The sequence below is a fragment of the Trichosurus vulpecula genome, chromosome 5 (assembly GCF_011100635.1).
Source record: "Trichosurus vulpecula isolate mTriVul1 chromosome 5, mTriVul1.pri, whole genome shotgun sequence".
Taxonomy (NCBI): Eukaryota; Metazoa; Chordata; class Mammalia; order Diprotodontia; family Phalangeridae; genus Trichosurus; species Trichosurus vulpecula.
In genome coordinates this window covers 286,235,398-286,247,963 of record NC_050577.1, presented here as the reverse complement: position 1 = coordinate 286,247,963, position 12,566 = coordinate 286,235,398, and the positions used below count along the sequence as shown (strand labels likewise).

Below are 12,566 nucleotides of genomic sequence, written 5' to 3'. Positions count from 1 at the left end.
GATCAATTACTAACATTGAGAATTCAGATGTAATGCCTGAATTATAAACCTGTTTACAATCATATGTATTTCAGTCCTCAGGGATTTATTTTGTTAAGTGTTTATCAAACAACTATCACTTAAAAGCAATTATACCCTATTCAGGGATTAAAATGAAACAAAATCCTTCTACCTGTCATCTTTGAATACTTAGATTTTTTAATGTATTTAATCAAAAGGGAAGTTCTATTGAAAAGAGGATTAGAGGAGAGGCAGATGTCCTGTAGACTACATTAATAACATCCCATTTACAAGGAACATCTAATCTGTCGTACACTAAGCCTTCCACAAAGAATTTTAATCATACTGAGAAAATTCATGCTGGAGATTAAAAATCTACAATGCCCAAACCTAGACAATATAAGGTTTTAGCTACACAAAAGGCGTTTCATTTGATGAGTCACTCAAAAAATGATAGACTTAAATCTTTGAAGTGCTTTCTCTTCACAGGGGAAACATATAAAAGGTAAGGACAGCGGAGGAAGAATGTCAACTGAGAAGGCTCTGTTTTCCAAAGCACAAGTATCAACACCTGCATGGTCCTAGACAAACAGCAAACAGTGGAAGAATAACAGGCATGGGTTTCTCATCCTACATGCTCATACTAACTTTGTCTTTCTTCTCTCAGGCATTTTTGCTTTCAGCATCAAAATCCATGAGAACCGTTGAGGACGACATGTTCCTAAATCCATTTGGGATGGGGAAAGCCCTTCAGAAGGAAGATATTGCAGAGAAATCCGGAGCTGTGCCTTCCCTTGAACACTATAAATCTGAGGAGGGTAGCTTTATCAACGAGGAGGACAGCAGAAATTCAAAGGTAATTTCTTAACATCAATAGGAGTTTAAATCATTCATACCTGTCTTCTTAAAGCTCAACCAAAATTATCTATGATTGATAATTACGGCTTTAATGTAAACCTATTGATGCCTCGATATCATCAGTGTGATATTATATACCCTGGAAGGTTTTCAGTCTTCCTGAACATGGTTCATCCAAGTGTTTCTGAACAAAAATTAAACGGATGTCACTAATTAACGTATACATGTTCTACCATGAAATTACACTTTCATTTTATAATAAGAAAGCTGAAACATAATTCAACTTTTTCTTTGAAACAGAACATAGGCTCCAAACATAGTTTCTTAAACCGTGGTCTGCCGTTGAACGTAGCCCTTAAGCAGCTCCCTTATCTTGCACTGAAGGGATCAGTGGCTTTTCCAGCTGACAGTGGAGTTCAGAATATTGAATCAACACAGGAAAGGCGAGAGATTGGGGATGAAGAAAACTCAGTTAAATTTCCAATAGGAAGGAGAGATTTTGACAGTGAGTAGTTTTATTTATTCAACTCAGACATCTTAAAAGTTATCAAAAATAGAAATATGGCTTTAGAAATAGATGATTACAACAATATCAAACAAGAATACAATTGTAAAAACACAGTTTTTAATATAAAGCACTCAGCACCCAATAAATTAACAGTGATGAAATTATAGCAATTCTGGTTACTCAGGATTACTACATTAATCTAATCATTCTTGCATTTCTAGTATAGTCACTATAATGTAATCCTTTTAATAATCTAAACTTTTGGAATTTTTTTCCCTACAGTGCTCAGGTGCATGCTGGGAAGAGTCTATCGACCTTGTTGGCAAATCTGATACCTGCAGGCCTACATCATCTTTTCCCAAGAAAAGAAAGCTATTGAGGTGCCAGTGAAACAAAACATGAAAGTTACTGTGCTTCATAAATGTGCATGTGGTCAGTGTTTGTATTTTGGAATAAATGATTGAGATTTTTCCTGGGTAAACTAAATGTAACCATTTTGCTGTATAATAAACCTTGTGAGAATTCAGGACAAATCATGACTCATTTGTCTATTTGATCGATGGTAACACCTTCTATATTCTACATTTCAATCAGACAAAGCACAAGTGTATTTGACATATTGACCTTTCCAAAGGTGATAGTCATGACCTTTCCACTGATGATTTGGTTTTGTTTAGTGACTAATACAGATACCTGGAGAACAAGAAACACAAATTCAGAGTCTAAAAAACTGAGTTAATTTTGTCTGCCCTGCAATCAACTTATTCTTGGGGGCTGGCTTGCAGCTTTTTGCTGCTGATCTGGCTAGAATTTGGTTTGATTTATTTTGTAGATTGTTCGATGTCTTAGGGATCTTACCCATTTGGGGCTGAGACAGTTCATTTTCATGATCACAGAGGCCATTGTCACCATTCAAATCCACCTGTTTCCTCTTGGGGCCCTTGTTTCCTGTCGGACCACTTGATTTTTTGGATAATTTTTCAGTTTTACTTCTGTTCAGCTGAACAATTCCAGAACTTGTTCCAAGGGTTGGTACTCCATCAAATGAATTTGTGCCTTCTATTATGCATGAGGTATAAAAAAAAGGAAAATAAATACCTATTCAGTACTACTGCCCAGAAGAAGTCAGAGTAGGCTAACACATTCAAAGGTTATATGTTTTCATCAATAATTCTTTATATAAAACTAGGTTAGCTGATTAAGTACATAGGAATGCTACTAAGTGAGAGGGTATCTAATGGAAGCAAACCACTATCAAACTCCTCTGTCTTCAGTTCTTTTACAGTTCTTTACATCACCTAATTTGGCTCTCAACTAAATACTTTCTCTTAATAAACAACTGATTTATAATTTTGTCCACTAAAGTTAGTTACAGAAAAATATTTTAAACATTTAACTCTCCATGACTTTGAAATAGTTTGCAATTAATCTTAAAAATTAAATTTGTTGGGGCAGCTAGGTGGTGCAGTGAATAGAGCACCGGTCCTAGAATCAGGAGGACCTGAGTTCAAATCCGACCTCAGACGCTTGACACACATACTAGCTGTGTGACCTTGGGCAAGTCACTTAACCCCAATTGCCCTGCCCAAAAAAAATTTAAATTTGTCATGGAATTTAGTACATATCTAAAAATATTAGTGGGAGACTGGGAGTTTGGTCAATCTAGACCTAGGATTTCACTGCTGAAGGGGATTCCCAGAATGGAAATTCTCTCTACTAATGCAGACTGGCAAATCACTTGCAACTTAGCAGATAGCTGCCAGGGACAATAAGAGGTAAAAAGACATGCCCTTGGTCATATAAGCAATAAGTGACAAAGGCAGACCTTGGATCCACATGTTCCTAACTATAAAGATGGCTCCCTATCCACTAACACCAAGTTGCTTCTCATATTACTCTAGATTTCCACATTACTTAAAAGAATCTCTAACTTCGTAATTCCTCATTGAAAAATTAAGCCTGGGGAGAGAAAACATGGCCATAGATAAGTAAAGTACCATGTTTGGGGAAGATAAATGCTTGGGCAAAATTGATGTGTTCCATTTTGGATGGGTTGTTTATAAGATGTCAACCAGATACCCAGGAATCAGCGTCTGGACTGGAGTCCCAAAGAGAGATTAGGAATGGATTTATGGAACTGAGAGTAGCATGCCTAAAGATGATAACTGAACCCACAGGAGCAGATGAGCTTACCAAGGGAAAGAGCATACAGACAGAATAGGGTCCAGAGTGGTACCTTGGATCACATGCACTTTTAGGGGGCAGGAGATGGATGATAACCCAACAAAGGTAATTGAGGAGTGGCCAGGAAAGTAGACGGAGAAATGAAAGACAGCAAGTCATCGAGACCAAGGGGAAAAAAAGGAGCATCCAGGAGGAAGGGAGTGGTATATGGTGCCAAATACTCTCAACACCTTAAGGCAGAAATGGCCATTGAGTTTAGCAGTTAAGAGATATAGCAATATGATGAGTAGTGGTCAGGTGTGAAGCCAAAGGACAAGGTGGTAAAAAAAAAGGACTGAGTGATTGATTAAGAAGCAGAGATGGTCAATATGGCCTTTCCTTTTAAGAATAGGGAATCATGACTTTTTTTGCATGTCACGGACCCTTTTCATAGTCTGGTAAAACTGATGGAACTCCTCTCCGAATCATGTTTTTGAATAATTGAAATTTTAAATTTCACTTAGGGGTTAATGAAAATAAAGATGTGTTTTCCCCCAAGTTCCTAGACCCCTGAAATCTTTCCACAGAAGCCAGGCTAAGAACTCCTGTTCTAGAATCCTGGGAGTAAAAAGGAAGACAGTTCTAGAAGGCCAGCTTGAGGAGATGTCAGGGTCAAGCAAAGGTTTCTAAGGACAAGTGAAGCTTGAGAAAATGTGTAGTCAGTGGGAAAGGAGCTAGATGACATGGAGAGACTGAAATAAAGAGAAGAAATAACTCATAGGGCAAGATTGTGGAGGAGTACAGAGGGGATGAGACCAAGAGTTTAACCTTGCCAAACAGGAGAACTATCTCTTGCTCAGAGACTGGAGCAAAGGAGAGGATGAGAAAATATATTGAGAGGATGTAATGTACAAAGGAAGAGAAGTGGGAAGACTGATGACAAATCACCTTGATTTTCTCAGCAAAGTAAAGAATGATATTATCCACTATAAGACAAGAAGTGGCAGCACTAGGGGCTTGGGAGAGAAAGGAGGATTAGAAAAGTCACTGCATAGAATGTGATAGACGATCAATAGGAAAAGAAAAGGATTTCCATTAAACAATAAGACTGTATATAGGATGACAAAAAATGAATCTGTTAACGGATACTGTCAGCAGTGTTGAGTGCTTCCTTCTGGAAACATTCATCATCTCCTACATCAGCTCAGAAAAGGCAGAAGGGGAAGGAGACTAAGGCCAGGTTGCTGCTGGGGGTGAGTGACAAACCAATGAGGCAATAAGGGATTCAAGGGTGTAAGATGCTGGATCAGTAAACTGGTTAACTATAGGATTGAGGAAAGTAAGCACAGAGAAGGTATGATGGACTGGTAGAATAAGCAGGTGGGGAATCAGGCAGGCAGACAAGCATAGAGGGAATAGAGTTTGCAGTGAGAATAAAGAATAGGTTTAAGAAGAATAAGGCAGAGTGAGGTGACTGACAATAGAGAGATAATGATAAAAGAGAATTTAAACTTATGTGTGTATATAAAAATTCTTTAAATGAAGAATGAAAATGATATACATAAAATTCTCCAATTTTTTTGTAAAAAAAAGTAAATTATGAAGTTTAAGATCAATGAAAAGTTCAAGGGGCATGCTTTATGCATTTGCAAATTGTCATGTAGATTCACTTAAGCAAAACGCAAGATTCTATTTCACTTAAAGAAATAAAAGCTTCCAGGATAAATTTCCCATCACTTAAAATACTTTGTTTTCTTTTGCTTTCCATTCCACTATTAGCTCAGAGTTAGTTATAAACCGTTCAGATAACATGACAGCAATTACCAGGAAGGGCATTTTGCAGGTGAGGTGTACACACTGGCTCTTCTTTGGCATGGTTCCTACTGCTGCATCTCTCGTGGCTGGTCATGAAGTCATCTTTGTAAGTGCAAGCAAACTGGGACCTGATTAAGGTTTGTTTCATCTGGTGAAGCAACAGAAAATGAACAAAAATTATTCATATGCTTATTGTTCGACTAACGCTCATCTAGTAAAAATTCTTTAAAATTCTTCTGATCATTGGAAATGTCATTCATCTCAAGTCCTGAAATCCTTCTCTGGTGTCTTGCTCCCTACTCCCTATGTGGTCTTGGACAAGTCACTTCTCTTCTCACCTAGACCCACTTTCCTCACCTGTAAGTCAGAGGAGTTGAACTGATGCTTCTAAGGTCTTTTCCAGCACTAGCTCAACGAGCCTGTGAGTTCTCACAACAAATCTGCTTTTGATCACATATCTTTCAAGTCAGAAATTGGTGATATTAAATTAGGAAAGTAAATTAATTTCAGAGAAAAGTATGCTCTGTGGATAGCATGAAGATTTCTCAAAGAAATTTAAATCTGACAATTTAGGCGTCATCAGGGAAACAGCACCTTGAATTAAAACTAAGTTACGCAATGAATGACATTCTAATGAGCTTTTTGGCATTGCGTTCTATGGCTGCTAACACTCTGGAGATTACATCAGACAGCTCAGTGGTGTGGCTGAAGGACTTGGTGTCAGTAAGAACTGAGTTCGAATCCTGCCTGAGACACTCAATGTGACCCTGGGCAAGTCTCTCTGCCTTAGTTTCCTCACATGTAAAATGGGGATTATAATAGCACCTATCCCAGAGGGTTGTTGTGAAGATAGAATGAAGGAACAGAGGGAAAGTAGTCTGCAAACCTTAAAGTGCTCTATAAATGTTGGCTATCATCCTGGTTAAGAGAAGCTTCGGAGCGCACTGAAGCAAACAACTGTGAACCTTTCCAAAGATAATGGCAACGCTCTCCACACCAAAGAGAAATGGTCTTCAATTGTGCATTAAGCAAAATTAGAACAAGCTTCCATTCAGAGGGCACAGAGAAGCAGCAAATCTTTTCCAGAAGTAGCCCATAACCCTAAAGGATAAAGAACTTTTCTATCTCCCAGACTTGAATTTCCCTTGCCTATGACATCATCTGTTCCCACCAGCCCACTAAAAATCACTTTTCATGTGCCCCAATTACATGAAATGTTTTTCTTTCATTGATGTCTCCTCCCCACCCCCACCTCCAATGAGGCTGTACAGAAAGGATTATGAAGGTGGTTTCTGCTATCACAAAACACTGCTTGTCAAATTCACAGATGTACAAAACTAGGCAGGATAACTAAGGAAACAGATGCCAGAAGCCGGATTCAAAAAGATTTCAAAAGGCTGCAACAAGGGGCCAAAAGCAACAAGATAAAATTTATTAGGGTTAAATGCAAAGTCCTGCACTTAGGTTCAAAAAATTACTAACTCCCTAAGAACAAAAGGGATCTAGTTTAATGGCCTTTCATAATGAAGAAGACAGAGAGATTTTGATCAACTGGAAGTCCAACATCGCCAATACTGTGATATGGCTGCCAAGAAAGCAGTTTTGATCCTCGGGTCCATTAAGAGAAGTATATCCTGGATAATGGGGAAGTAATAGTCCCAGTATTCTCTGCACTGGTCAGACTACAATTGGAGTATATGTTGAGCCTTAAATATGACATTTCAATGGAGACCCTGACAAGCTAGAGAGTATCTAAAGGTCGATGACTGAGACGGTGAAAGGTCTGAAAGCCAAGTCATATGAGGAAGAGTTAAGTGACCTGGGGATGCTAATCAGAGAAGAACTGAGGAAATGTGGATAGCCTTTAACATATTTGAGAATTGTTATCACATAGAAAAAGTAAGCTTTTTTATTGTAGATCTATTAAATGTATTATGTATTATATGTAGCTTCAAAGGGCTGAACTGTAACCACTAGGTAGAAGATTAAAAGAAGCAGATACTCTCTTACTAAAATAAAGGATTTTAAAATAAGTAACATTATCCAGAAACGGAATGTAAGCTCTTGAGGGTAAGGACTTTCCAGTGCACAACAGGGCCTGACACACAGTAGGCTCTCAATAAAAGCCTGTTGATTTGAACTAGTTGGAATAAGCCACCTAACAAAATAGAGAGTACTGTCACTCAAAATGTCCAAGAGAGGCTATGTGTATCCCCATCAGGGATATCAGAAAAGGAATTCCTGAACTGAAAAGGAGGCTGGACTCCCTAAGGCCCCTTCACATACTAAGATTCTTTGATTCTATTAATTCTACCCCAAAATAGGGAGAAAATGCTAAGTTGCAGCATTAGATTATATTTATAACTTAAAAAGAGGCTGCTTTTCCTTTGTTCACAAAAGTTGAATTTCTGTTCACAAGATTAGTGGTTACTTAGAATTGAGATTGCTTCCTGTTGCAAATTTTCCAAATCTCTCTGTTTATTTGTATTGGAATCACAAATAGGCAAAACAATTCTCTCTTGAACCAGCTTTTGAAGTGCTAAACAACTGAGAAGAATGTCCAGATTCATGCGTGGCTGTTCAAATAATTTTATGTTCGAGTCACATGAGAAGATGAGATTGAATTTTGCTTCAGAGTGGTTTCCCCACCCCCACCCCCACCCCCACCCCTTGGAAAGACTTCCACGCGCAGTAAAATTGCAATGAACTTCAAGTTTGCCAAGAATTGGTAAAGTCCTTTTGCCACAAACTGCTTTTAAACTGAAATTTTTAGGAGGTTCCCAGTTTGAGGAAAATAGTACCTCATATAGGAAAGCCTGACTCTGGTTATATTAAGGAGAAGAATGAGTCAAACTGTTAAAAAGTTACAACTATTATCATAAGTCAACCCCATTAATAGTGAAATGGAGTTTCTCTTTTTTTAAAAAACTGTTTTCCTGATGTCTTTTGTCATTCTATCAGTCATTTGGAGGAAATGAGAAAGTCCCTCTCTCTCCCTTTCCAGACTGAAACCCTTCAAGGGAAGGAAGAAAAAAATTAAGGAAGAACAGCCAACATAGTGCATCAGTCCATGGACACAACATTCTGTTCTAACAGTTCCATGTCTCAATGCCATGATAACAGTAATAATAATAATGATAGCTAATATTTATATACTGCATACTATATAATCAGGTACTCACCGTGTGAAGAGCTTTGCAATTATCTCATTTGATTTTCACCACAACCCTGGGAGGTAGGTGCTATTATTATACCCATTTTACAGATGCAGAAAGTGAGGCAGACAGGCTAAGTGACTTGCCCAGGGACCCACAACTAGTAAGCATTTGAGGCTAGATTTGAACTCAGGTCTCTTTGACTCCAAACATATATTATCTGTTCTCTAGGACCATCGTTTTTGGGTTTTGTTTATCCCTTTATGTTGTATATAATACTCGTTGGGCTCTGGTTACTTTGCTCTGTACCAGTCCACTCAAATCTTCTAACGTTTCTCTGAATTCCTTATATTTGTCCTTTCTTATTAGGTGATATTCCATTACAATCATAAACTGTAGTTTTTACAATCATTCTCAGCTGATTAATGCCCATTTTGTTTCCAGTACATTGCCACCAGAAGGGGTGCGACTCTAAATACTCTGGGATGACTCAGACACATTTATTTCTGTCCTGGACATCCTCGGAGCCCAGTAGCAGGATCACTGGATAAAAGGCTACAGACAGGTTAGTCAGTTTCCTTGCATGATTCCAAACTGATATCCAGAACAACTGGACCCATTCATGGCTGCCCCTGTTCCCACAGCCTTGCCAACATTGACTCTCCGCAGTTTTTATCATCTTTGACAATTTTCGGGTGTGAAGGGGAACTGCAAAGTCTCTTGTTGTTTATTTTAATTTGTATCTCTCTTCTTGTTATTGGATTAGAGAATGAGTTCAAATAATCATCTACATTTGGAATGAGTTTCTAAGGCTCAAGTATAATAATTAAATCCTTAACTTTAAAATTATAAATATCTTTTCATATTCAATTGTCTTCTTTCTAATCAGTACTGTATTCCCACATATTTTTTTTAATTTAAATTTATCTTTTCTTATACATGTTAAGAAGTTACAAGTCATAGGAAAATAGATGGCATAGTGGAGAGTGAACTCAGCCTGGAGTCAAAAAGACTTGAATTCAAATGTGCCCTCATGTGTTGGTTATATGATCTTGTACAAGTCACTTAACCTCTGTTTGCCTTACTTTCTCAGCTGTAAAATGGGGATAACAATAGTACCAACCTTCCAGGGTTATTGTGAACATCAAATGAGATAATATTTGTAAAGAAGTTAGCACAGTGCCTGGCACATAGTAGTCATTACATAAATGCTAGCTATCATTATTATTATTATTAGTATTTTCCACTTAACTGTTAGTACCACTATTAATTATAATTAGTTTAACTTCATTTATTCTTTTTTAACATTTCTAAATTTACTATCATTCCAGATAGAATTTCAGCCCAGTTTTGGTTTAATTCAAGTCATCAATTATTCCAAGTTGTTTATGTTGGGAAAAGTAAGAGTTACCCTTTTCAGTTAACTTCTAATTTTTGGTTCTGTATAGACTTCAAAGTAACAATTCATGTTTGACTCTGACTAACGCAAAGTAAACAAAGAGAAAACACAAAAATCTCACAATGGATATATTTTTGGTTTAATCCCTTCTTTTAAGTATTCTTTATGGGAATACTATCAATGCATCAATTGACCATGGGTAGCGTTTGACAATGCTGACTACCTCCTCCTTTAGCCTTCCGCCTTGGCTTTAGTGATACTCTACTGTCCTGCACATTCTCCTGTCCTTGACTCCCATTCACCTCACCCCTCACTATAAAGAGCAGGGACTGTTTTTTACTTTTCTTTGCATTCCCAACAGTTCCTGCCACATAGTGGGGGCTTAATAAATGCCATCTGACTGACAGGAGAGGCAGCATGGTGTGGTGAAAAGAGGGTTGGATTTGGAGTTGCAGGACATGGGCAAGAGCACCAGTGGAACTTACTACCTGTAGGATCTTGGACAAGTCACTATCTGGGCTGCAGAAGAAGACAATCTACACTGTGTTTAACTAATCCGTCAGAGACATTTATTATTTTATAAGCAGCACGCTTGAAGAGAAAGTCTAGCCAAAAGATTCCCCTAGTAATCAGAAAACTCTTCATTCAAGCCATTTCCAGCTCACAGTTACAGTAATGATGGAACAAAGGATGGAGACATTCCATGGCAACAAAGGAACCAATGCACATAGGCTTCAATTATGGTTCTGAATTATGTACCAAAAAGAACATTGGTAACATGGGCACATGCTAGAGAAGGTGACTTCTCTGAAAAACTAAGGACTTCCCTCTCTAGATTAGGTCAAAGTCTCCAATGACTCAGGGGATTAAGAATTATAGTGTTTTCAAATTCTAATCTGGTCAGAAATTCCAGGGAGACCAAGGACACCATGACAAGCCAGATATTCATTTTTGTAATATAATGAAGGCCAGAATACTGCAGGCTTCTCTGGCCCTTTGGTGGCTCTGATCAGAGGACAGGACATGATCTCAAAATGCTCCAAACCAACCTCATTTGTTCGGCGAAAACCAGCTTTTCTTGGATTCAGTGCCACCAACATTCTTTCCCTCCTCTAGGTTTTAGTCATCCCTCTCATCTTCTCAACTAGCTACTATCAAATCAGGCCTTTTCTCCTCCCACAGATACAAGTCTTTCTTATTCAAAGGCCCTATTAAGATAACATGCATAAAGCACTTGGCAAACCTTAATCTATAAATGCCAGGTATTATTAGCTATTATTGCTCAGGCCCTTCGAAAATCAGAGAAAGATTACCCCTCCTATTTTCTCTCTTGAAATTCTTCTCAATCCTCTCTGCACAATGTTGCTATATTTATCTTCCTCAAACGTTTCCTATTTACGTTCTAAAATGGGACCCTATCGCCTAGAGCATCAAGTTCAAGCCTGGTTTTCATGGCCTGCCAAAACTGGACCCTGTCCTATCTCTACAATTTTGTTTTCTACTACTTTCCATTGCTTTTCCTGCTGTTCCCTGTCTAGGCCTTTGCCAGTGCTGTTGGCCCAGGCTAGAATGGGCTCTCTTCCTTTCCATCTCCCACCCATTCTTCAAGATCCAATTCAAGTGTGATCTCTTTCTAGAACCCTTCTTGAACCACAATGACCATAGCCAGAGATTGAGAGCTGGAAAGCACCTGAGAGAATGGTGAATTCAGCCCCCTCATTTTCCAAGGAGTCTTTCTGATTCCCAGTCCAGTGCCCTATCCATTCCTGCTGCTTCTCTAATATTCTCATTAAAATTACAGAGATTTAGACTTGCAAGGATTCTCAGAGATCATGCATTCCAACTTCCTAGGCAGTTAGGTGGCTCAATGGATAGAGCTCTGGGTCTAGAGTCAGGGAAACCTGAGTTCATATTGAGCCTCAGATACTTTCTAGACCCCAAGCAAGTTACTTTGTCTGCCTCAGTTTCCTCAACTGTAAAATAGGGATAATAATAGCATCTACCTCTCACAACAACTTTGGGAAGTAGATTATTTCTAGTTCGCCCCAGATCATCCTTCACATTAATACACTCTACACATTGTAGGATATTCTGCCATCCTCCCTGGCACCCACATGTACCCTTACCAATTTGTCCTTCTTGTCTCCCCCCCACCTCTCCTACATACAAACACTTCCCACCTCTTTCTCTGGGATCAGCAATCTAATCACAGTAGTAGCATTGCTTCTGGAAATGGTGCAATGATCCACTGATTGCCCTATGGCTCAGCTCAGCATCCCTGTGACTCCCTTCTCTGGCCACTATTCTCTTCTCTTTGTTGCTTTGAGTACAGGAATGGTGTTGTGTCTCAATTTTTAATACTAGAAAGAGCTTAATAAATGTTTTTTTCCCACTCATCCAGACAGTAGAGCCAGAGAAGTTTAGGATATTGACCAAGACAATATGAGATGGGCAATTCACGATCAAGTCACCAAACAAACCAAATCTCCAAGTTTAGTCTCATTACCTAATTAAAAATATACTTTACAAGAATAGATTCTTTCCATACCTCAAAAGAAATTTTCTATCAAGAGAGTCAGAGTTAAAAAGGGTTTATGAGCTACTAAAGTGCCCAGCCATAGTTAGCTCAATGACATTGCTTTCTTTTGCAACTCTGTCATTCCAGTAA

General features: G+C 38.4%; 2 protein-coding genes across 2 annotated transcripts in view; one reads left to right on the top strand and one right to left on the bottom strand.

Moving 5' to 3' along the window:
- Window positions 1-525: 525 nt before the first annotated feature.
- Window positions 526-1,698, top strand: PMCH (pro-melanin concentrating hormone). The gene is made up of 4 exons (XM_036760952.1): window positions 526-559; window positions 591-856; window positions 1,159-1,363; window positions 1,649-1,698. The coding sequence occupies exons 1-4, from the start codon at window positions 526-528 to the stop codon at window positions 1,696-1,698; spliced, it is 555 nt and encodes a 184-aa protein (XP_036616847.1).
- Window positions 1,699-2,081: 383 nt separating this feature from the next.
- LOC118851487 (PARP1 binding protein) overlaps window positions 2,082-12,566 on the bottom strand; it is an 86,641-nt gene continuing 76,156 nt past the window's right edge. Inside the window, exons 10-11 of the mRNA XM_036760951.1 lie at window positions 5,354-5,492; window positions 2,082-2,425 (exon numbers count right to left, since the gene is read on the bottom strand). Coding sequence (XP_036616846.1) covers window positions 2,082-2,425; window positions 5,354-5,492 — 483 coding nt within the window. The remainder of the gene's footprint in view (window positions 2,426-5,353; window positions 5,493-12,566) is intronic.